The sequence below is a fragment of the Lytechinus variegatus genome, chromosome 6, assembly GCF_018143015.1.
Source record: "Lytechinus variegatus isolate NC3 chromosome 6, Lvar_3.0, whole genome shotgun sequence".
Classification (NCBI taxonomy): Eukaryota; Metazoa; Echinodermata; class Echinoidea; order Temnopleuroida; family Toxopneustidae; genus Lytechinus; species Lytechinus variegatus.
Genome location: NC_054745.1, coordinates 29,715,231 through 29,742,787, shown reverse-complemented (window position 1 = coordinate 29,742,787; position 27,557 = coordinate 29,715,231). Strand labels below are relative to the sequence as shown.

General features: G+C 35.0%; 1 protein-coding gene across 1 annotated transcript; it reads left to right on the top strand.

The window, feature by feature from the left end:
• Window positions 1–1,052: 1,052 nt before the first annotated feature.
• On the top strand, window positions 1,053–25,519 carry LOC121417338 (cornifelin homolog). Its single transcript, XM_041611011.1, has 5 exons — window positions 1,053–1,210; window positions 8,679–8,778; window positions 17,103–17,196; window positions 23,095–23,231; window positions 24,577–25,519. Exons 2-5 carry the CDS (start codon window positions 8,695–8,697, stop codon window positions 24,682–24,684), a joined length of 423 nt encoding a protein of 140 aa, XP_041466945.1. The 5' UTR covers window positions 1,053–1,210; window positions 8,679–8,694; the 3' UTR covers window positions 24,685–25,519.
• Window positions 25,520–27,557: the final 2,038 nt, after the last annotated feature.

The following is a 27,557-nucleotide window of genomic DNA, read 5'->3' as shown; positions in this document are numbered from 1 at the left end:
AATGCGTGGTTGTGCAAAAATGCAAACGAAACACGCCTGCGGATGTGCAATAATGCGAATGGGACCACACACTGATGTGTTAAAATAACACCTTAGAGATTGAACATAACACCAAAGAGTGTAAATGTAACAACAATAGGTGTTGTAATAGCACCTATAGTATACACTCTAAAAAATGGAATGTTAAATAAACATTTGAAAGGTTGGAGGAGTGACAACCTTTTCCAAATGTTACATCCAACTTTGTATAAAGCTAAATCCAACATTTTAAATGTTGGGTAGAACCATTTAAAGTGGTAAATGCAACATTTAGAAAATGTTGTCACTCCTCCAACCTTTCAAAATGTTGATTTAACATTCCATTTTTTAGAGTGTAGGTGTAAAACTAACACCACCAATTTAACACCGGTGTAAAATAACTGGTGTGGTCCTCTATGTTCACCGGTTAACACCACAGTTTTTACTGTGTGTGTTCGCAGTATGTTCAAAGTGTGTGTTTGTTTACAGTGTGTTTACATCGTGTTCAGTGTGGTCACATGGTATATCATTTCAAAATTTAATTTTTATGCTGTAATGATTCTTAAATTCAGGAGTGTGAAAGTGGCTCCCCAGTGTGTTTTGAACTGCGCGTCCCAAGAAAATTGAATGCAATGAAAAATTCGAGCATCCTCTTAAATGCTCTGAGATAAAATATGCCACTTTATAATAATTTGGGGAAAAATGAAAAGTAAAATGGAAAGTCACAATTAATTGATCAATAAGTTCAATACAATAGCTAAAAAAAAGAACTCTGCAAACCCAAATGTCGTTGTCAATTAGTTTAAATATTATGAGTAAATGCTGTAACACGAAAAGAAATAATTCTTAACTCACAATACCGGGGGAATGATATTCCTTTATTATAAATTAGTTGCTTGGCTGTATTCATGGTATTTTCAATATAAAAAATGTGTTTTCTTCTGATGGCGAAATACAATAGAATGGATCAAACGCTTTCCATGTCCTCGTTTTACGCGACAACTCTGAAAGGCAAAACTAGGCACACAACTCCCATTTCGATATAATGCTGTGCTTTTGATATTTAATTCAGAATCGTGCGCACCGCTAACAAGTCCGTCGCACATGAAACACCCGCCATATTCCTACCAGTTGCGCTTTCGCTTTGGAGATAAAACAACCACTCCTGCTCCTAAATTCATCTTTGAGATAGGTGAGTAATACTATATAAAGTAACATCATGCTGTTGAAATGTTCATTTTACGACACGTCAGTTAAGTCTAACTACTAACTTAAAGGTAAAGGGTGTACTAAATAATTTTCTTTTAATTAATCAACAACAAACAAAAAAATGCAGGCGAGAATGGCCGGCATTCGTTTTGTCGTCCCGTGTCAAGCATTTAAGCAACAAGCAATGCATCATGAATATTGAAAAAAAGGATGAAAGTCCCATTGTATTTGATATTGGTGTACAATATCTTCCTGAATAGCTGGAAAGCGATGAATCAAGAGGTGCTGGCGAATAAGTAATGATTGAAAATGTTGAAATAGCTTCTGTAAATCAGACGTTAGGTACATGTAGTTGCATTTTAGACAAGACCAATATGGGGAGAATTTGAATTCAAGGAGCATTTTGGGGTAAAAGTTGGGAACTGATCTATTTCACCTAATTTGAATGTGCTGAATCTGATAAGACCGATTCCCAAGCCAAGTTTTCATGTTTTGACCACTTCATTTGCAAAAACAAAATGGCTGCCAAATTGACCATTTATAATCTTATTTCTGCAATATTATTTTATAATATTCGCTTTCAACAATATGGATATTGCAAATCCTGCATACATAACATTTACCATTCGGGAATTTTTTTTCTGTTGCGGCTAATTAATCATGCAAATTTATGCATATTTTGAATATTATGCAATAATTTGTTAATTACACCTAAAATGTTTATCATTTTGGGTACTAATAACATTTGTATCATTATGATAATTGTTTGGTCCTTAAATGTAGTATTTAAGTCAATATTTGTACGTATTTTATTGTTCTTTGATATCTTATTTATGTTCTTATATTTTCTCCCATTTGCTTTGTATATGTTTGATATGAGATCTTTAAAAACTAATATCAATGGCAAACAAATACTAAGCTTCAATGATTTAATCATTTGATATACCTCTTTTGCCACAACTGCTAATTGTACTTAGAAACAAACACACATATATGTATGTACATTATATAGAAAGTAATATACTTGCAAGGTATATTACACATGCCCAATATAAAACACATTCATTGCTGATCCTATAATCATGACAATTACCAAATTCAATGAACCCGTAAGAAAAGAATAGTTTAGAAGTTGGAAGAGCTGTTATCATGCTGAAATTATTTTTTTAAATAGATATATTAACATGTTTTATATATCCTTAATAATTAGATCTAATAATCAATTAAACGTATGATTTATGCAGTGTACATGTAGCATCAATCGGATATAAGTATCAGTACATTGTTAACATCCATGTAGCAAAATTATATCCTTTGATTCAGCTCCATCAGAACTGCAATCATGGCAGTTTACCAAAGTACAATTTGTAATAAATGCAAAGGGTCTGTTTTACTGGATCACTTACTAATTTTGGGGTCATTATCGATTTATCAATTTATTTGGTAACGATACATTTTCCCCAAGTCAACCATCAAAGTGATAACGGAAAACCACAGCTTCTATCCAATCCTTGCCTTGAAAGATTCTTTTACGAACGATAAGGAATACAGAAGAGGAAATGATAAAAACATAGGCTAAACACAGATTAGCCCCATGGTAAAAACATGTGCAAGAAGGTTTCTATTCACTGCACAATGTAGAACAAACTTCCACACTGCGTCCTATGGTTGAAAAGTGCTAGGGGTGCCTGATGAGGGCAAACCAGCTTGGAGACAGTTGCAGAAGTCCAATCTTGAGGTTATCCGGTCATGGACAGGATGGATGATATTTTCCCCCATCACCTCATGTAAGACAATGTCTGATCTCAGCAATTCTTTGGAGCTGGTAATATGCAGATTGGAAGACATGTGATGTGTATTTCTTCATGCTTATTGTTCTATCAAAGACTACGCAAAGATATCCAACCTTGCATACTGGAGACATATAGCTTCCTCACCGATAAAAATTACGCATATGGAGATGACAGAACAAGATACTTCGCTTTTTATCGGTAAGCTCCAGGAAGTTGACCTTCATCCAATCCTTAATGGCAGCACCAAGAACACCAGCTGCACGAACCCCTCTATCTCCAACTTTTGGATCAAAAGTTAGGTATACAGCTGGATGCTATCAGCATAGAAATGTATACCAAGACCATGTTGCCACATTATAGAGCCAAGAGGAGTGATGGGATACAGTTTGAAGAACAAGGGACCAAGGACAGACCTCCAAGGAACTCCATATATAGCAAAAGGTAGTCACAGGAAACTGCATGCCAGTGATGAAGACAGCTTGTCCTCTGTTGGCAAGGTAAGAGGAAAGCTATTGGAGTGCAGAATCATCAATTCAAAAACAGACTGTCAGTCTCCCAAGAAGAATGCCAAGTTCAGTTGTAACATAACCGGTTAACAAGTCAAACGTATTAACTAAGGCAACTGCTTTCCTCACAGAAAGAGATACACTGGCTCTACAGTCGAAGAAATTCTTGACCTAGACTTTGATAGTGATATCTCAGACTCGCATGCAGCCTATCAGAACTGGGTAAGCTATTGGATGCTGTTGGGTTTAATGCCGATCTAAAGAAGTGGATTAATAATCACCTACATGAACACCAAACATGTCAGGAACCCACCATCCTCTGAAAGGTATCTTCGTTATCAATTAGAAATAGTCTAATCTTATGAAGATATGAAGATATATGAATATTAGAACTTCGATAAATGGCCAAGGGGACATCAGAAAATTCACTGCAGTATTGAAAAGGTGCACTCCAAGCATTTTAACACCTGAAACAAGATCTGGTCAGACAGCAGATTCTCTCTCAAGACAAAAGTTTAGGTTTTCTTTATGGATCTGTGACATGAGAATCGGGCATATCTCAAGAACACAAACACGATGACTTCCATATACGAACTGCCTCCACAGAATACTTGTACTAAATTGGTTTGATTTCAATGATTAGAGATGTTAGAGACTGTTAAAATATGAGGCTGCCCTATAAATCAAGCCATCCAATAGAACACCACATCGATGATAACTGATATTGACCATTCAACACTCCAAAGAAAAAGGTGTATATCAAGCTGGGGGAAGCTGGATGCCGCTAAGTTGGATGAAGCGGCAATCCTTGATAGGACAGTTGCAGTACAGCATTGGAAAAGATATACTATGGAGATGCACATGTAATCCGTAAATGAAGTCCAATGATCAAAATGTGTGATTAAAAGGACATGCAGTGATTTATTCGTTGCCACGGTGGAACTTTAGAACATCACTGTCTGGCTTTTAAAACCTGGAAAACGGTCAAATTGATAGGTAAAATAAGAAATTAGATGGTTTATGTGTGGGTTCAGTTCTGAGATTTTTTTTTCTCCAAATTGAGACAATTTGACCAGCATGATGGAAAATATACGCAACATCTCACTTTCAGCAGAATGTTTTCACTTCATTTTGCTAACGAAAAACATAATATATAAACATGTATGTGTGATCAGATTCTGTTGGTCGGAGAGCATAAGTACTCCAAAGGATATTAAATGCAACTGATTAACTACTAGGAGTTGAGAATTACAGTACTCTCATGATTCAAATTTAATAATTCATCATCTAAAATTGTAAATATGATTTAATTGATGGATATCATAATTCAAGAAACCATTTTATAATCAAATTTTAAGCAACTAATAGTGAAATTTGCTTAAATACAGATAGGTTCATGAAATTCGTTGGATCACCACCAGTGCGCTTTTAAATGGGAACGCCCTCCCTGCAGGACTTTACCTTTGTATGCTGAGATGTGGGTCTGGGATTTAGTGCATCTGTTTATGCCCATGGATATATACGAATAAAAAAATGTAAAAAAGTTATACATAATTAAATCATTGAGGCTAATTATTTTCTGCCATTGAAAATCAATGCTTTGACAGATCCCACAACAAAACATGTACAAAACAAAAGGTACAAAATAGAAAGAAATACATAAGAAATTTAAAAAAAATTATTATTCACTGTGATATTATATTCTAAGGGCCGTACAATTATTTATGATGATGCAGATACTATTTGTACCAAAATATAAACATTTGAGCTGAAATTATCAAATTATAGCATAATGATAAAAATATGCATAAAATTTGCATAATTAATCAGCCGAAAACAAAAATAACAAATTTTCCCGAAAGGTACACTTATGAATGCAGGATTTCGCAGTATTCATGTCTGTGAACGCGAATATAATTAGAGAACATTGTCGAAATAATATTCTGAATTGTCAATTTGGCAACCATTTTGTTTATGCAAATTAGGTGGTCTAAACATGAGAAATTAGCTTGGGGGCCGATCTTATCAGATTCAGCATTTTTGAATTGTGTTAAAAAGTCCGGTCCCCTACTTTTACCCCAAAATTCTTCTTAAAGTTTATATATATATATGCCTCTTTTTCCAGAGTGGCTCTAGTCTATGCATAAATTTGCATAATTAATTAGCTGCAAACTGAAATTGCCAATTTTCTCGAATGGTACATGTTATGTATGCAAGAGTTTGCAGTATCCATGTCTGTGAAAGCAAATATAATAACAGAAAATTGCAAAAATAATATTCTGAATTGTCAATTTGGCAGCCATTTTGTTTATGCAAATTAGGTGGTCAAAACATAAGAAATCAGCTTGGGAACCGATCTTATCAGATTCAGCATATTTGAATTGTGTTAAAAAGTCCGTTCCCAACTTTTACCCCAAAATGCTTCTTCAAGTTTATATAGGCATCTTTTTCCAGAATCTTTCTAGTCTATTTGTATTTGTTTGTATTTATTTTTTTTCGTTCTCGTGAACGAAAAAAATAACAGTCCTTACTCGTGTATATATAATGTACATATATACAAAAATTTATAAATATATATATATATATATATATATATATATATATATATATATATATATATATATATATATATATATATATATATATGAATATATAAAAATATATAAATATATGATACATACATATGATTTATATACAGTGTAGCGTCTTTTCCATTTTGATTAAATGCTCAAGGCGCTTAAGAGAGCAAAACATAGAAGTAAAGAGAACTAAGAGAAATACAACTAAGGGTAAATTACAAATGTCTTCAAACCTACGTGTATAGCCTAGTACCTGCTGGTGAACAAATGCAATTTTAGGTTGAGTTCTTCAGCTTTTTTGGTAGTGAATTCCACAGGGCTGGTCATGCATGAGCAACGGTTTGGTCGCCCCAGGATTAGAAACTAGATAGGAATGATCGCAGTGTGCGTGCAGGTTGATAGTGGTGTATAAGAGACTTGTTGTATGTATGTATGTATATATATATATATATATATATATATATATATATGCATGTGTGGGTGTATAAAAACACATCGATCATAATGATTCAAAATACATTTGAAGAAAGAATAAATCTAAATAACTAGCTAGAAAATACCTAGGGAACCAATTATTAGATGTCGTATCGAACTTGCTTGATATTTTTCTTTTGAGATAAAGCCTTAGAATCCCAAATTAATTGTATTATATAAAAAAATGTACAGTAAGATTTTATTCATATTATATGGATAGGTAAGTTTGTAACTTTTTGAAGAAACTTCAGAAAACTGTGAGCATTGTAAGAACGACTGGAAAATTTGATACGTGCCATCCTAAAATGCTTTAAGTGTATATTAATAGTACCGTCATTTGTTTTTTTAAGTGATAAGTCGATATGTGTATATATATGTGTGTGTGTGTGTACACTGTACGTCTTGTGATTCGTTTCTGCGGTAGTCGTAGTTTTAAGAATTTAGAAGTTTTATTTAAATGTATTAAGGAGAATGGGTGTTTCTGAAAAGTAATGAGTTAAGTGACCTTATCTTAATTCCGTCTTGAATGACGCACACCATCAAGCATTTGTAATCTCACACTCAACGGGATGAGCGTGACCGCGTTTTCATCAATGGGATTACGCTTGAAACGCGCGAGATGGAGAGCTAAATCTTGCCAAATTGACTTGATAGTATTTATCATGTCAACATATTTGCCTTGCAGGTCACATTAGTCGTTTAAGATAGCTTGACCATTTAAAATCAGCATGGAACATGAACACCGTAAAATAAATATCATACCATTCATCATTTGGCAAACATATTTTAAAAATGGCCAGGACCCAAAAGAAGCAAAACTGCTTATAAACTGGGCCCTACATAAAAATACATGTACAACATTATATAGTCTGTACACATACACACACACCAACCCACACATCCATACCCATCGTAATACAGTGTCTGAGTAGTTATGTTATACATTCCATCTAATCAATTTATGAAGCTTGCCAAGCTACCATGACAACGTGTAACATGTAATCTCATCAACTTGATGAGATAAGCTGTACGACCAAGGTGACAAGTCGATTATGATCCTTATATTAATCGTCTCGAAAAGATAATAATTCGTCACCCCGTCAATCAGAATTATGGCACTTTACTTGCAATTTAGCATGACTGAAATTGATACTTATTCTTTGTCAGACAACCTCATGAAACGTAAAGTTCTTTATAATCCATATGCGACTTTAATCAAGACTAGTGACTCGTTCCTGTAAGCCAAATAGAAGTCTTCATTTCTTTTATTTGCATGAGCTGAAGTTGAAATAAAGTCTGTGTATTAAATAGCTGGAATTAAAGTACATTTCAATGCGAACATTATAAATTGTAGATAGGTTGTTTCATGAATGTTGGGTAGATCGCCCCCCCCCACACAATGCTCGCATAGCAGTGTATCCGGAATTAAATTACATATAAATATGACGATCATTAAAAAGTCAACGACATTTAGGCTAAAGCAAAATGACATTGTATTGAATATCTTAAATCAAATTTTATTTCAGTACAAACATTCAAAATTGCACCTAAGAATGTTAAGCACATTGTTAAAGGAGTAGATTTTTTAAAACAATCATGCGTGCATGACGATAATTAAATCAAATTCATGAATATGTACATTCGACAAACAAGGAAGGGTAAACACGACTTCACGCATGGCGTGACCAGACGTGAAGTCATGCTTAGGCCTTAGTTAATGGTGACGTCACATATAACTTGAAATACACTTTTTATAAAACATGCTTCAGGAATCCTATGGGCATTACCATGGAAACTGACGTTAAACGGCACAATTTTACACACTTTTCATTGTGTGTATGATTATCTCTAAAACACAAATGATGGGACATTACTTTTCATTTTAGAAATAAAGAAGAAAGTCAGGTTGCAGATAAAAAAAAACTGAATGAATGAATCTGTTATCACTATCATCATTATTATTATAATTATTATTTTTTATAATTATTATTGTTATTATTGTCATAATCCTTAGTATCATTATCATTGTTATCACCATTATTATCATTTTTATATTAAAGTATTGTAAAGGTCTAACCTTAATTATATATTACCTGTAGAGAGTGGGTGGTCAAAATGCAGGCATATCCTCAAGGCCAACAACCGGTGATCAACCAACCAGCTGTGACGGTACAGCCAGCACCACAGACAGTAATTCAGGTTAGTTTCAAAAAAAAAATTATCTATCTTTTAGTTTAACAACCAAACTTTTCCTCAAGCCGAAACCCGTCGGTTAACCATGCAGGTTGGTGTTTCATAAAGCTGTTCGTAAAGTTACGAACGACTTTACGCACGACTGGGACATGTTCTTAGGTCATAACTCAATTACATAGGGATATCACATTGCACAGGAAAGGATCACCAGTCGTTCGTATCTTACGAACAGCTTTATGAAACACCCACCCGGCCTGTCTTCAAGGCCAACCCATTGTTTACCAACCAAATTACTGGGGCTGTCCAACTAGCACACCAGACATCATTACATTGCAAAACCTCCGGTGTTGATTTAGCACCAGCCCGGATTATGTCCACACCAGAAAAGTATTGAAACAACACCAGTTTGGAATCAAACCGATGCCGTTTTAATACTAACTGATGTTTTATAAACACATAATTCTCGTGCTAGACCAAAACGAAACTAGCGTTGTTTAACACTTCTTGTGTTCATATGTAGATTCCGGGAAGAGTTTTAGCAGTGTAGGGTTAGTTTCCAAAATATTAACCTAGATAATCCACCAGCCTTTAACTCATGGCCAATCCGTACAACCAGGCTCTCCATCAAGATCAATTAACCCATACTTAACCAACCAGGCTTTTCCTCGACCCCAGCCTGTACGTATCCGCCAGGCTTATGCTCGAAGCAAACGTGTACTTAAAGGACAAGTCCACCCCAACAAAAACTTGATTTGAATAAAAAGAGAAAAAATCAACAAGCATAACACTGAAAATTTCATCAAAATCGGATGTAAAATAAGAAAGTTATGACATTTCAAAATTTCGCTTCATTTCACAAAAAACAGTTATATGAACGAGCCAGCTACATCCAAATGAGAGAGTCGATGATGTCATTCACTCACTATTTCTTTTGTTTTTTATTTTTTGAAATATGAAATATTTTAATTTTCTCGTCATTGGCATGTTAAATGAAGTTTCATTCCTCCCTGAACACGTGGAATTACATTATTTTGTGCTTCAGGCAAGGAGGTCCAAATCGTCAAATTCGTAAAAATTGACATATTGTATAATTCAAACAATAAAAAACAAATAAAATAGTGAGTGACATCATCAACTCTCTTTGGATGTAACTGGCTCGTTCATATAACTATTTTGTTAAAAATAAGAGAAACTTTGAAATGTCATATTATTTTACATCCGATTTTGATGAAATCTTCAGCATTGTGCTTGTCTGATTTTTCTCTTTTGATTCAAATCAACATTTTTCTGATGTGGACTTGACCTTTAGCCAACCGTGCTTTTATCATTATTATTTATTTGGCATTCAAACAAAAACCATAGAATGATGACATTACAAAATATGACAGAATTTTAAAAAGGACTCCCCGCTGCAGTCCTGGAGTTGCCTGGAAAAAATATATAAAATTCCTGTTACCTGCAAGTCATTCCTTCCGACTCTAGGTAAGGCAGCGAGGGATGTCTTTTACAAACATATACAAATTATATACAAACATATAATTCAATAGAAGAAAATAAATAGCAAGTTCTAGGGCCCGTTGCAGAAAGAGTTGCAATCAGTTGCAACTCTACAAATCTTGCGCAACTTGATTTTCAACCAATCAACAGTGCGCATTTGGGACTTGCGATTGATTTTTTGACTTGCGTTTAAACGCAACTCTTTCTGCAACGGGCCCCTAAGTTCATAGTTAATGATCTGCAAAATAAATGTAAGTATCCATCCATACACAGCAAAAACTGTGGTATTAATCGGTCATAGAGGACCACACCAGTTATTTTACACCGTTGTTTGATTGGTGGGGTTAGTTTTACAACTATAGGTGTTATTACAACACATTTGTTGTAACATTTACACTCTTTGGTGTTATGTTCAATCTCTAGGGTGTAATTTTTTACACCTCAGGGTGTGGTCCTCTATTAACACCAATTGGTGTCATATTTAACACCGCAGATTTTACAGTGTATGTCATTGATGTATATATGTCAACAATATAGCAGATGAAAATAAATAGTAGATTATTGAACCGGTATTATATGAAAGTTGAGTTTGAGGGGGGGGGGAATCCAATATGAGTCAAACGTCAAGCTATAAGTATGTGATATACAAACAAAAAATGAGGAAATATTTATATTCAATCTAATTCAAATTATATATCATACAGAATGAATAAAAATTATTTTTCCTCAAGTTTTCCCTCAAGCCAACCTGTGCTTAACCAACCAGGTTTTCCCTCAAGCCCAAACCCGTGGTAACTAGGCCTACCATCATGGCCAAACAATAGGTAACCAACCAACTCGGCGGACAAACCATTCCAGACAGTCATTCAGCTTGATTTTCAAATAGTTTTCTTCGTTAAGTCAGGATTCACTTTAAAAATGCGGCACAATCGTCTTGCTTGTTTGCAGGAGTTTCTGCATTTATGTTAACTATGATCAAAATAAATAAACATACTTTGAGTGAAATATACCGCCGCCCTTATAAAGTGCCACTAGTGACCTTAAAAACATGACATATTAATGAGTTTAAAAATAATGAAAACATCGCAACACGTAAAATTTACTTATACCAATACTGCTGTGTTTTTTTATGTCAAAATAAATAGGTGAAAGCACAACAAAATTATGGCTATTTTCATTTCAGCACGCCAACAAAGAAAGCTCTTGTTTTATACATGTATATAACATGCGAATAAATGAAACGTAGAACGATTATACAAAAATACAGAAAATAGACTCCGGTAGAACATAGTTTACCAACTCTATTCAAGCTAGTAGAATTTTTCGGCATTTTTACAGTTCAAATTTTCATTTTGCTTCTCAAAAGGGGGGCACGTGCCCCTGCCCCCCCCCCCCCGGGATCAGCGCCTGCATAGAGCAAAGGGCAATGGGCTGGGCGACAGCATCCACAGTAATTTTGACAAGTAGTAAAAGAAAAGAAAAACGAAAAGGGGGAGAAAGAAAATTAAGATGTAAGAGGAAAGGATTAAAACAAATGTTTAGTCTAATAATTTCACTTGTATAATCCTCCTATGTAAACAAAATATAGATAGATAGATTTATTCATTAATTTCCGTTCAACAAGTTTTTCAAAATACAATCAAAGTAACAATACATATAAAATTTGTTGCAGTATTTTTATCAATGAAAAGAAACAAGAAATGAACGGAGGGACTTGCCAAGAAAAAGCAAAAGCTTGTAGAGAAGGCAGGCCCCTAAACTTAGTTTCAATACTAATTATAAACAAACTATATATACAACTATATACAAAATAGAAATATGGCGTCATCTAAGATCTTCACGCCTATACATCGATGATATTGCATTGTAAATCGCATAATAGCTTTGATCGGTCTGGAGTCCTATTCAGCGATGTGACTGCGCCACAATTGAAATGCGATGATTACTGAGATCCCTGAATGTAAATAGAGTCTGTGGTGTGTGTGTGGTATCCGTGGCAACCCATTTCCATGGAGATCCGAAATAAACAAAATGGAGGAGGGGATGAGGCTAAGCGGGGAAAATGGTTAGAGATGATGAAACACGGATATCAATACCTAAAGGTTCTTTCATTAATGCCACATAAAGGTCACCATTCTCGTATTACGTTGTCAACAAAACTGCAAAGGGAATTTACAAAAAGCAAGCTATTAAAGGCACAGGGAAACATTGAGTTGACTTTAAAACATAACCTGCAAGACCCCTCTTTCTCCCTTGTGTCTGTGATATGTAATAAAAATAAAGTCCAGAAAAAAAATCGCACTCGAAAAGTTTCATTCAGAAAAGTGAAAAATAAAGTGGCGAATAGCCTGTAACACAACGCTGAGCAATGATCGTAGAACCTTTTTTTTCTACGATTGATTGCATTCGCTACAATATACAATTAATCGTGAAAATCAAGCGTATGATCAATCACTAACCCTTGTGCAACGGAGCCCAGAAGTAACATCTTAATTTCTTCCCATTTCATGTATTATAGTTTTCTCCCCTGGAGATGAAATAGATCACGAAAGTTTGCATAAATAATAATGATGATAATATGTCAAGTTATGTAGCGTACTTTGCGTGATGAGTGGTATATGATAAGCCGTATCATATCATATCCGAGGAAGTAACAGAGGCACCCATCATGCCCATGTAGGCGCCTAAGCGTTCAATGAATAAATCCGGCCGAGTACCCATTCACCTGACCTGGGTCGAGTGCAGCACGATGTGGATTTATTTCTTGCTAAAGGAAAATGCACCATGACTGTGATTCGAACCCACGGCAGTCCGTTTCAAAGTTGGGAGACTAAGCAATAGCCTCAACGCTCCTCGGTCACTAATGTATTGAAAGTGTTTGCACGAATTTTTCGTTTCACTTTTTTTTCTCTTGGTGCCTTCTTTCCTTCCCTACAACATTTTCATTTGTACAAAAATCAAACTTCAGTATTTTTGCAAATAAATTCTTTATGATATTGCCCTATGTATTTAACATATCAACATATACACTGTAGTTCAAACTAAAGATAGCGCAAAATTAAATGAAAACGTGAATTTCAAAAACGAAAGAGGAACTATGCAAAATGTTAATAATAATAATAATAGTAATAACGGCATATTTACCCAGGGTAGCCAATCAGTTCCAAAAACTATTCTCCCAGCGGGCCCTGCTATTTTTCATTATTTTTAGTATGATTCAGTACACAACTCACAATCATCACATTGTTTGTACAGCATTATAGCATTTTCCCGGGCACATTCAATATACGTTATCACAATGAAAGCAGATTTAACCATAATCATGGGGTTACTTTTTTTCTATAAACTAAGACGAAATATATTCTCGTCCAATAGCAATTTAGGATAGGTTCTATTATTTCGTTTTTCAATTTTCATTTTCAATGTATTCTTTCAATTAAAATCATAATTTCGAAAATTACCGATCCTTCCAACACATCACGTGTTCGTTTTTTGGTATATTGGAAATAAATTTAAATGAATCCGATTATAATTTCGATAGGAAAGCAAATTTTAATTGATTCCGATTTCATCTAAAGAGATTGCTTATAACATACACGGTATAGCCCAAGAAGTCTCCCTGGGGGGCTTCGGGTTATCTTTACCACCCCCCCCCCAAAAAAAAAAAAGAAACCGCAAAGGAAAGGGAGGAGACAAAAAAAAAGAGAAAGAGTTTTAAAAAATTATCTGTATATTATTTCCAAAATCTATTTTTAAGAAAATGACATTTGTAGGGTCATAAATGTTTATTTGCTTGCTCACATCTTTTTTGCACTTTGGCTATACATTCGCTATATCTGACCCCCCTATTGTTTTATCTTTTTTCTCTTCGGGGGGGGGGGGGCGTTCACTTATCACACTGATGATTTTACTACATTCGAAGTGCAACAATAGCTTTGAAATTTCAACATTGTACTTGTACTTTAATTAAGTCCTAATTCTTTTTTCAAAGTTCTAAAAATGGCTTCGGACTCATAACACAACTTATGAACCATGTAGCATGGTGGTGGTGATATATATTTTTTGTGTGGTGGTGGTTATTTTTTACCTGATTGCTAAGAAGGCATAGAAGTTTGTAAGTAGGCAACCAGAGGACCGACAGCTTAGGTCCTCTCTGAGGGACCCGGTAATTAAGATTAATGACTTACCAAATAGCACAAAGTGGGAATCAGACCCATGCAGTAATCCGAAACCCCCGCTCTACTAACTGAGCTATTGTGCCTCCAGGGCCCCGTCTTACAAAGAGTTACGATTGATCCGATCAATCGTAACTCTATGGAAATCCATCAGTGTCATAAAATTTGCACAATGTACTTTGGATGCAAAGAAGGGTGCAGTAAATTTTCAAGAAAACAATGAATGCATGAATGTACATCATAGCTAGAAAATATTTTGAACAAACATGCATAATAGCTTTTGACGTTGCTGGTCGTCCATAGTTGCGATTGATCGGATCAATCGTAACTTTTTGTAAGACGGACCCCTGGTATCACAATGGATGCTCACTAGAATACTAAGTTATAATATTCATGAGTCTTGCGGCATCCACACAAAAACATTTTTTCAAGAAGAATTCACTTTCACTTCTTCAATGAACATGAAATACCCATTTGATTTATTACGCGATTTCTTTTTTATATCTTGAATTGTTTTAATGAAAAGTTATATGAATCGAGACTATTAAGGATGCAGATGCATGCACTCTAAAAACATTGAGTAAGATTTTACCCAATATTGGGTAAAACTTTTTTCAGAGTGTGGGCTTATGGCAAGAGCCCCACTGTACGGCAAACGTGATATGTGCACAGTTAGTTCCAATTCTCTCAAAAAAGTAGTAAAAGGGGAAGATAACCTTGAACAAATGTCTGTTTTAAAAATAGTAAGAAAAAGAAAGAAATATCGGTAAAGGTTTGACGAAAATCAATCAAACATTCACAAAGTTATTATAGTTTTAAGATTCTAATTTGTGACGTCAAATATGAGCAGCTGTCCCATACAGTGTATGTTATATAATGAATTAATTTTGATTTGATAATTGTTCATGGCTTGATAATTCTATTGTGAAATTATATGTCTCTTGAAATAAAGTTGAAGCAATCAATTGCTTGAGAAAATTAAACTTCATTTTTTTGCACGATGACGTCACTATTCTTCTGCTACTTTGGCAATGAAATTGTTTGCCAGGGTGGACTTTCCCTTTAAGATTTAATTTGCAAAAGCAGCGCGGTACACGATAGTCATTTAATAATGGGACAATACGTGGAGCAATTTCATTTCATTTCATTCGTTTATTTCCATTTTCAACAATTACAGTTTTTTCTGTACATGTTGACATATATAAATAACAAAACATATTTCAATTATTCCTGTACAGAAAATTATATTCAAGATTATTACAAATCAGGTTGAGAATGGAGGAGGCTGCTAAAAAGCGGAGCTTGTAGAGTGCAGCCTCCTAAACCAATTAAGAGTAAACCAATGAAAAAAGAATGTGCATGTGTCGAACTTTCATTTCCATTGATATAAAAAAGTCGTTACCAGTGGATTATGTGCTTTGGCGTAATTTCTAAATTCTCGATGAGATACAGAGCCTGAGATCGATTTTTAAAGAGGGTATGACTATGGCAAAACATAAATTGATTAATTAAAAAAGAAGGTTTTCACTGCAAAATTAAGGGGACATTGGTCAGAAAATGCAAAAGGGGGGATTGGCTCCAAAATAAAGAGGCCTGCACACAAAGAAATAAAGGTTCAAAATTGAACCCCGAAATGTTGATGCAAAATCAGCACCCTTATGGGTTCAAAAATTAAACCTCTAATTTGGGGTTCAAAAATTGAACCCTGCGGTTGGGGTTCATTTTTGCACGATGCGGGTTCGAAACTGCACCCCTAGGGGTTCAATTTAAAATTTAGGGTGCAGTTTTGATCCCGCAGAGTGCAAAAATGAACCCCAACCGCAGGGTTCAATTTTTGAATCCATAGGGTGCTGATTTTGCATCAACCTTTCGGGGTTCAATTTTGAACCTTTATTTCTTAGTGTGTAGTGTAAAACCAAGTGTTGAAGTTGGTTATTCAATCAGTGTTTGGAATTTAGAGATCCTCGCCGGAGCTCATATCATGAAACTCATTTAAGTACGTTCATGAATTCACAGAGGCGCACAAACCCACACCCACACAAACATAATACATGGTATTTTTTCCAATAACTACACACACATGCACAAACACTGTTACGAAGTATACTTCGAAATATGTCCATTTATTTCAAATTTAGGGTTAAAGAGCACAATGTCTTGATCAAGGGCATAGGTCCCTTGGCCGGGGATCGAACCCCACTCTGTGTCACACTGTAGGCAGGCACCTTAGAACACTCGGCCAACGTGACGGCACCCTCCATGTAAAAGCACACACACACACACACCTCCGCAAATGTAACACACACCAGCCTATTTCACACACACGAACATGCAGAAAGAAAATCACCTATACATCACAACTACCTTGATAAGTTTTATGACATGACTATAGCTTCTGATTGTCAATCGCGTATAACCATTTCCTGTACATGAGCATAAGTTTTATTTAATTACTCAATTCGTCCTCGATTTTGTATCATTTTTAATAATTCCTCCTTCTCCCTCCGAAAAAGTACGGAATAGTATCTGCTTTTCTAAAACCACCAAATGAAGTAAATAAATCCATATCAATATTTCAATTCGCCTACCGTGAATGATAGAATCAACAATAACAAATGAATAATTATGAATCATGAATTTATTGTTACGTCAAACTAGGTGACTCAAGTGACTGGCAATCCCATGATGCCTCGCGGGCCATCACGTGACTGGTCTACGGATATGTGCGGATGCTGTGACGATATGACCATTTGTAAGTCGTTGGCGAAAGTCAATGTCACCTCCCCCCCCAAAAAAAAAAAAAAAAAATCTCTCTTCCTACGATTTTTGTCTCGCTTGCATAGCAGAGCGAGACTATAGGCGCCGCTTTTTCGACGGCGACGGCGGCGTTGTCAACACCAAATCTTAACTGAAGGTTATGTTTTTGAAACGTCATCATAACTTAGAAAGTATATAGACCTAGTTCATGAAACTTGAACATAAGGGTCATGGCGTATTTATATAATATTGACTGGCCTTAAGGGAGATACCAAATATATTTCCCAAACTAGTCTCATATTGCCCCGAGTCGAAGACGAGGGCAATATGGGTCTAGTGAGGGAAATATTTTTGGTATCTCCCGAAAGTAACGCCAGTCAATATTATTATTATTACCTGTTCAACTTTTTCTGGTACATTAAATCAACATATTGATAGATTATATAACTAAATTGTTGGACTTTACCTTGGTCAAGCCTGTAGTGTCAATTCTGCACTTTACCATTATGACGTACTTACAAGTGCTCGGATCCAGCGTTGTCTTTATTATGACGTATATTGTTGGTGCGCGGATCGTTTATGAAGCGTATCTCTTTATACGCATCTACAAATGCGCTCCAAAATGCCTCATTCAGGTCAGGTAATAATCAGTATTATTACCTGACCTGAATGAGGCATTTTGGAGACATGATATAAACGCGTATTCTGTCTGTCTAACTGATAAACTCAACATAAACTACGTCACAATGGCTGGGTCCGCGATCAGCTGAATGACGAGTGACCATAATATTCGTACACCCCTCCTCCCAGAAAAGAGTAATTTTCCTACTGCACCTACGTACATTAATAAGCGGTCCATAATATCCGTATTCCGAGCTCATCAATCCCCTGCGCATTTGTGGGTGCGTATAAAGAGATACGCTTCATAAGGATCCGCGCACCAACAATATACGTCATAATAAAGACAACGCTGGATCCGAGCGCTTGTAAATACGTCATAATGGTAAAGTGCAGAATTGACACTATAGGCTTGACCAAGGTAAGTCCAACAATTTAGTTATAAATCTATCAATATATTAATTTAATGTACCAGAAAGAGGTAACAGGTAATAATAATAATATTGACTGGCGTTACTTTCGGGAGATACCAAAAATATTTCCCTCACTTGACCCATATTGCCCTCGTCTTCGACTCGGGGCAATATGAGACTAGTTTGGGAAACATATTTGGTATCTCCCTCAAGGTCAGTCAATATTGTATAAATATCCTGGCCGAATTCCAGGTCACATGATCAAGTTCAAAGGTCATTTATAGTCAATGAACTTAGACCATTCTGGGGGAATCAATATCAAATTCTTAACCAAGGTTGAGTTTTTGAAATGTTGTCATACCTTCAAAAGTATATGAACCTAGGCCCGTATTCCATAAACGAGATAAGATTTTTGCTTAAGTCTTAGCAATTTGTCTTAGCATTTTGCTTGTCTAAGAAATCTTCCCTAACGATATTCTATAAACTTTAAGACATTTGTCTCAAGTCAGGCGATATGGCTAAGCCAAAGTCTCAAATGATATGACCTTCAGTGACCTTCTTAATAATAAATTGCTGCAGAGGTGACTGCAACAAACTTGCAAAAATGTCACAGAAGTTGTTTTTTTCTTAAAAATTTGGATTTTATTGAAACTAATTACAACTATTGTAGTAAGAGAGGAGCATTCATCACCCATATATGGTAATAATTTTTAATTCAAATTATCTATATTTTTGTTAATTACCAAAACATTTCAATCCCAAACCGAGTGACTTGCACAGTTTTTTTGTGTATCAGTCCCATTTATTACTTTTCATGTATTGTTTGTCAAAATATAAATTGAAATATTCCTCTCGACATCTCTACTCTTAACTTCAGTTTAAGTAGACCTAGGCCCCCTTAGGGAAAACCTTTGTCGACTAGTCTTGGGTCTAACATTAGGCCTAGATCTAGCCTAGGCCCAAAATCTATAGTATCCGTCTGTTTGGAGGAGAATTGAACATTATTTTGACTTTTTATTTTCATGAGACATGAAGGCTGCAAAATGTAACTTTGTTAGACTCTAGTCTAGTGCCATAGACATAGTGGAGCAACCGACACTGAAGCTACATAAAGTACATAAAAACCTAGGCCTATCAGTATTGGTCTAGGCCTGGAACAACATTCAGGACTTAGCCTGGCTTAGCCTTACTTAGGACAGGGATAGATTTACATGCAGGACTAGAATAGATCTGACTAGGTTACTAGGTAAAGTTAGAACAAAAGCTTCATTTCAGTCTCCGATTTTTTTTTTGCTAAACTAACGTTACGACTACGTCTACGAATACGACACTCAACAGTCTAATTGTAACATTACTTTGGCCTAGACCTTAATCTCACCAATGTGATATGACAGTATATGTCAGAAACTTTTAAATAACTCCCAGAAACGACGGTTATTCATGTTTACAGTGCTAGAGTACCCATCGCTATACATTGCTTGCCAAAACTTAGATCTAGTCCTGACCTAGGCCTATATATCTATATGTAGGCCTAGATTTGGAGGAGTTTCTATTTTATACATTTTGGGGAGTTTGTTTAGATCTAAGGTTTCTAGAAAACAGGCCTGAAATAAAACCTAGACCAACAGCTCAGACTAGACTGGGGCCTAGATTTATATAAATTTACTAGATCTAGGTGGCCTAGCCTAGTATTACTAGGCCTAGTATAGCTATGCTTTCTTCTATTCATTCTAGATTCTATTTCTAGCCTAGTCGGTAGCCCTAACGCTAGGACTGGCTGATCTAGTCTACTGTTTGATCTAGAATCTCTAACGTAGATCTAGGCCTAGATCTAGACTAAATGACTAAGACTAAAAGTTACACCCTATCTAGATCTACAAGTACAACTAACTATATCAATCTAGGTGTAGGCCTATATAGTAATAGGTCGAGATCTAGAGTGGAGACTTGTAGACTCTATCAAAATATAGATTCTAGTTCTAAAAAAAAGTAAATGTAGGCTAGTCTAGATCTATTCATCTAACATTAGGCCTGAAAAGGGAAGTGAGCTAGGGATCTAGCATTGGATTATTTCTAGGACTAAAGAATCTTGATTTAGGCTTAGGCCTACATCTAAAGCTAGGGGCTGTAGTTTGAGATCTAGAGGCCTAGCCCCCCCCTAAAATTAAAAGCTAGAACTAAGCCCACAGCTACATGTAGTTCTCCATGTAGCCAAACAAAATTTAGCATTGACCATTGTCTTAATCTTATTTCGGCGTAGATGTTTGCAGTTACATGTACCAATACAAACACATGTTTTGATGAATGAGAAAATGTGTCTTGCAGATTATTTTAGCGCAAAACCTGCATTCCATGAGCATACAGGCCAATGTCATAAAATAAGAAGTAGTTTAATCCACATCATGCTGTTTAAGCATTTATTGATTTGATATGCTGTTACCATGGAAACACATTTTTCAATATAGTCTATGTTTTACAGATCTAGTCTCAAAATCAATGTGTGAGCCAACAAAGTCAACTGTGAGCCAAGAATTGGTTGAAAACTAAAAAGCGGTTCAAACCACAAGTTTTTCACCTAATTTCATTATATTATATGTTGTTACCATGGCAACACGACTTTTGATACAGTCAAAAATATGTCTTAGACATCTTCAAGACTAATGTGTATGCCAAATTTTAGGAGAATAGACCAGTTAAAAACTGATGAAGTAATTCAATCACAAGATTTTCATTTATTTTTGGTATTTTTTTTTACCATGGCAACACAATTTTTTATATAGGCATAAAATATGTTTTGTACATCTTCACATCAAGACTAATGTTTGTGCCACATTTAATGAAAATTGGTTAAAAACTGAGGAAGTAGTTGGAACAGAAAGATTTATACATAATTTTTGCCAATATATACCGTTACCATGGCAACACAATTTCCGACACATGCATAAATGTGTCTTGCACATCTTTTCCTCAAATCCAATGTGTGAGCCAACTTTCATGAGAATTGGTAGAAAATTAATGAAGTATTTTAAACGGCAAAATTTTGGCCATAATATATTGTTACCATGGCAACACAATTTCTGAAAAAGAAAAACATCTTCCACCTCCTTACCTTAAGACCAATGTGTGTTCAAAATTTTATGAAAATCGGTTTAAAAAATGAGGCAGGAGCCTCATGCAATATGCAATATAGGTATAAATTCTAAAATTTTGTTGTCTGAATTACCTTGAAACTAATACAATTAAGACAACTCACAGCTGTCTTAAAGTTAGGGCTAAATTCTTAGCCATGTTGTATTTATGAAATACAGAATCTGCAGTTTTTAAGAAAAGTTACTTAGCCATTCATCCTATATCAGTCTTAGTTGCGCAAAACCTCTTAGCCAAATTCTAAGACAAAATTCTTAGCCAATTCTTTATGGAATACGCATTTTGGCTAAGAATTTTATCTTAGACAGAAAATAAGACAAAATGCTTAGATTTTTTTACTTAAGCATGCTTATCTCGTTTATGGAATACGGGCCCTAGTTCCTAAAACTTAGACATATTAAGGATAGAGGTGTATTACTAAACCTGAGTTTTGCATCACGTGATTAAGGACAAAAGTCACTTAGGGTTAACAAACTTTGGCCATGTTGGGGTCATTTGAGGAATTGTCATCATAACTTTAAAAATTATGGATCTAGTTCATGAAACTTGGACATAAGAGCAACCATGTATCCCTGAATATAATGTGCGAGTTTCAGGTCACATGACCAAGGTCAAAGGTCACTAAGGGTCAACGCACTTTGGCCATATGGAGGGTATGTGAGGAATTGTCATCATAAATTATAAAAGTCTATGGATTTATGTCATGAAACTTGGACATAAGAGCAGCAGTGTATCCCTGAATACCCTGTTAGTGTTTCAGGAACATGGCCAAGATCAAAGGTGATTTAAAGGTCAATGAACTCTGTCTGTGTTGGGAGTATATGTTGAATTTGGCATCATATCTTAGGAAGTTTATGGTACTTGCTCATGAAACATCGACATAAGGGTAATCATGGTAATCAAGTATGAATGATAGTTTTGCACAATCCTTAGGTCACATGTTCATGGTCAAAGGTAATTTTGCGTCAATGGACATAATATTTTAATATCTTATTAACGTTTCTTCTGTGAATAATTATTCATTAGCTGTTTTTTTTTACAAAGGAAGCAATGCTGCGCTATATCGAATGCGTAATGCAGGCGAGACTGCCAGGGGTCGTTCCACTTGTTATTTTTTAGTCCCCTAATTTTTCGTTTAATAGCAAAGATTTTGAAGTCTTTGAATAAGGTAACATTTCTTTACATTGTGTATTTTTTCTCACCTCTTTCATAAAAGCTGTTAAGAGCGACTTTAAGAACGACTGGTGAACCTTTCTTACGCGTCAATCCATCACAAATGAATATATCATTTACAACAAGAATAATCAACAGTCGTTCTTAAACTAGCCTTTAACTTATGAACAGCTTTATGAAACACACACCACAAACCTTGTCATTGATTATAAGCGTAATAATGATCACAATAAGCAATTTGACGAGATAAATGATTGTCGCAAATTATTTTAGCTTTGCGATTCGTTTTTGTGAATATAAAGGACGTGTAGTCTGTAATAAGGCCTACCATAATGATGACAATGACGATGAAAATTGTAACAAAGGTCATCTTACTAATGACAATTAGCATAATAAGGACAGGTCAGTATCTCATTAAGAAATAGTAATATCGTCGCACTACGGCTATCTATATACGGTGAGAAAAAAAACACTAGTATATTATTCATCAATAATCATGATGATAAAAATTAACTATTTGGGATCTCTGCTATATTTTGTAGGTCTGTGTACGACATTTGTGCCCTGTCATTCATGCATGCTGGCCGCTGATATGGATGAGTCCTGCTGCGTGCCTATGTGCATCCCGTCCGCTCTCATCGCTATGCGTGCAGTTGTACGTTCACGCCACAACATCACTGTAAGTTATCTTTGAATTCAAGCTCTTTGCTAACTTCCCGAGTGTGAAAAAAACAATATCAATGTTTTTATTAAAATAAATCATCCAAAATCACAAGGTACAAAGATTCTACAGGATTGAAAACACAAAATAAAGGAACCTAAAAATATAACAGATAACATTTAAAGTGGGAAGTGGGAAACCCCAAGACAAAAATGACCAACCTACGGGGGGGGGGGATTTAAAATAGGAGCATGATGAAATTCGGGAGTGAGCGAGGACAAGTAGCTGAGTGAAAATATAGTTATACTACAAGCTTATTCTAAAAATCGTTTTTCTGGAATTTACACGCAGAAATTCAAGGAGAATAATTAAAAATACTTATTTATACAATAGAATTGCCCCCGCAATCAATAATAATAATTAACATTTTATATAGCGCTTAATACAACAGTTTCTAAGCGCATTGGAAAGAGAAAAAAGAAGTAGATAACCACAATCGATGTGAATAATTGCTTTTATTTGGTGGTGCCTCCTTAAAAAAATCATTACACCTGTGGCTTTGATGTTTATATCAGTGACTCTGATTGATTTGTATGTTTTGGTTTATTTATTTTTGTTGTTTTCGGTGGTGGTGTATGTTTGTCTTCTTTCATTTGTTTTTGGTTTCGTTTTTTTTTTAATTTCCGGGGAGGATTTAAAGGGAATCATAATCCAATACAATGACTCCATAGTAATACTATCGTGGTGTGTTAATCTTTGATTTGATATTGGATTAAACTTTCAAAAGGCTACAAAAATCGGTAGGTATTGTTTGTGGCATTTGGAAGTCCATAACATAAGATTCCTTGCAATGCTGAATACCATTTCAGACTAGAAATGACATCAAATGGTCCTCCAAGGTTTCAGTATATTTTCATGTTAGTTGAAACTATTATGATTAAAGTAAAAAGGAAATTCAGGACGATTTTATAACTTGTTCTCTTTGTTCTTCCTTTTTTCTCTCTCCTTCTTGAAATAGTATTTAGAGTCCTCTAATGTTTAACTCTTCAAATTTATGAGATAGTACTATATGTACAGTCATCATACAATAACTTCAATAACCTACAAGCTGTATATGAACATTGTGCTAACGATTGTGATGAATTATAACATGTTGTTCATATTCGTTTATCTCCAATGTGTGTAAGCAAATGAGTGTAATTTATATTGTATAATTACACTTGGAATTGATTTTCAAAGTAAAAAAAAAACCTGTTGAAGGGGGAAAATCAGAAATAATTTGATATTGAATTCCTCTAATGATTTTACGCGCAAGAAGAGTGCAATAAAAACGACTATTACCGGGTTATATCTCCCTATACAGGGCAACCTGATGAACGATTGTGCTTGCATGACCTTCTGTGGCCCTTGCACCACCTGCCAGCTGGGACGCGAATTGAAGATGATCAAGAATGGACGCGCTATGCCATAAACGCATGTCGTGACGTCACAGTCGCTGGACGACGCTACTAAGGAGACGCGAGGAAAAGGGGCGGGTGTAGCATGTTGTAGAATTCGAAATTGATTTAATGTAATTCACTTCACGTTCTTTCACTTTGTTAATGGTTGTGCCTTTACTTTCAAAAAGTTTCGTAAGTATTCACGTGTTGGTTCTTTTGACATGGATGTCAACTGACTCCTTTGTAGATATTTCATCATTTTTAAATCGCGGGTTTTAATGCCCCTTTCTATCATAATTGTACTATTCTTATATCTATTGAAAGTTCAGAATACTCTGACTGTTACTCCTAAAAGCCTCTCCTTTTTTTGAGGGGGAGAGGGGTTTCATCTTATCTTAAAGGGTAAAGACATGGCACAGCCGTATGTCCATGAAATTCCGGGGGCAACACTACTGGAAGTTTATTCTATACCGCACCGTAATGTGTTTCAGAGTGTGTCTTTGTGTTGGGTTTTTGTGTATAAAGGAGATAGGTGTGTTATTTCTCTGTGGAGTAGACTTGAATGTCTGATTCTATTCAGCTTGTTATAGACTCATCCACTGATCGTGGTTAATGCACTTAACATTGCACTATTCGCAGTGCACCATCAGATTTTGTCTATAAAACCATAAAAACGGTGATTATCCTTTGAAAATTTGCAGACCGTACCAATTCTTTACCAAATTGGTATAATAAATGGAATTTGGCGGTCTTTTATTACTTGCCCAACCATGGATTATGTCAATATTCAATACCAAACTTTTCGCCAGAGAAGGGGGTACAAAGTTCAGTCGTTAGTATGGTTTATGCTTTACTTATAGGGGTTGGGGAAAATATTAAAAGAAAACTATACGCACTTTTTTTTATTGTTTTGATTATTATTGTTATTATCATTTTTTTTGGGGGGGAGTCACTTAAGTAATTATACACACACACACGCACACCCCCACACACACATTTTTATCATGAACGGTTGTATTTAATAGCAAAGTCGTAGCATTGACTGTGTCCATTTATGCACTAATGCCAAATGGCATAAGATTACAGAGGAAATAAGCTGGTAAATGTTGGAACAGAATATGCTTAATTGTTACACGGAAATGAAATGACACGAAAAGAAATATTTGGTTAAAGAATATATTAGTAATAATTGAGAGGTTTAAAGTTAACAATTATTATTGTAAATAATGCGTAGTGACATAAGATTAGAATTGATACACGGACGGACATGAAATGATATGACACGGAAAGAAATATTTGGTTAAAGAATATATTTAGTAATAATTGAGAGGTTTAAAGTAAACAATTATTATTGTAAATAATGCGTAGTGACATAAGATAAGAATTCATTATTGTAAATAATGCGTAGTGACATAAGATTAGAATTGATACACGAACGGAAATGAAATGACAAGGAAAGAAATATTTGATATTTGGTAAAAGAATATATTTAGTAGTAATTGAGAGGTTTAAAGTTAACAATTATTATTGCAAATAATGTGTAGTGCCATAAGATTAAAGAAGAAGTGAGGAGCACAATATTCGATAAAAAAATTGCCTAAATCTTACTGAAATGATTGGTTTGGTATCATTGTCACACTGAATATTTTTTCTTAATTCTTATAGAACTTTCAATATTATTATGCAGCTTAATTAATTCTTCAGTTATTAAAATGCTGTGTTTGCGTCAATTTGTACATGTATTATGACAGATTAGATATCGATTGGATATCGATTAAATATCGCTTTATATGTGTATTTGAAGTGATTATAGTATTTTCAAACTCGTTATAATCAGATGTATCTAGTTTTTTTTGTGAGTTTTTAGTATTTTATAGTACATGTATCGCTCGTAATAAAAGATCAAGTTTGATGTAGTATATCGAGAGGCAGCCAAAGCATTTTAAAAGTTTTAAACCCTTCTTTCTGTTTATTGATTTTTTTTATATGGCTCTTTCTAAAAACAGAATTCTTAGTTTTTGGGGTTAAACAAGTGGCATCAGATTTAGGAGAAAGGTGGTAAATACTAATACTGAAGAACAGAATATCACTTCAAGGCTGTTAGACCAAGGGGCTGATTTTTAACAATTCAATTCGGAAAGTGTAGTTTGGATTTTTCTTTTATTTGAAAAAGTCTGCCAAAATTGTTGATACTGATTTGTATTTTGAACAAAATGTTCTTGTGTCATGTATGAGTGGTTATACAACTGAAATTTATTTTTATCTATAATATACAACGCTGAATTTAAGAGGCTTTTTATTGAGAATTTAAATAAATGCTAATCATTTAACCAGCATATTTCATGTCATGTCTCTTTTTCATTTTATTTTCTCTTTTTTAACATGTCCTACAGGATAAAACGCAATGGCACTCAGTGAGTTCACCGTGTGTTCACCATGCGTTCATTGTGTTTTCTATCTGTTCACAGTGAATGTGTCCAGTGTGTTCATTGTGTTTACAGTGTGATTACTATGTGTTTATAGTGTGTTCGAAGTGTGTTACAGCGTGTTCAGTGTAATCACAGTGGGTTAAAGTGTGCTACAGTGTGTTCACAGCATGTTTAGTGTGTGTTCAGTCCGTTTAGGGTGTGTTTACGGTGTTCGGTGAACGGTGTTCACGTTGTGGTCAAAGTGTGGTTACTGTGTCCACAGTGTGTTTAAAGTGTGATCTATTTGTTTGCAGTGTGTTCAGTTTGTTTACCGTGTGTTCGGTGTGTTTACTGTGTTTTCACGGTGTGGCCACAATTTACTGTGTGTTCCCTGTGTGACTATGTGTTTACTGTACATGCTGTATGTTTACAGTTTGATTACGGTGTGTTCACAATGTTTTTACTGAGCTTTTATAGTTTGTTCAGTGTGTTCACGG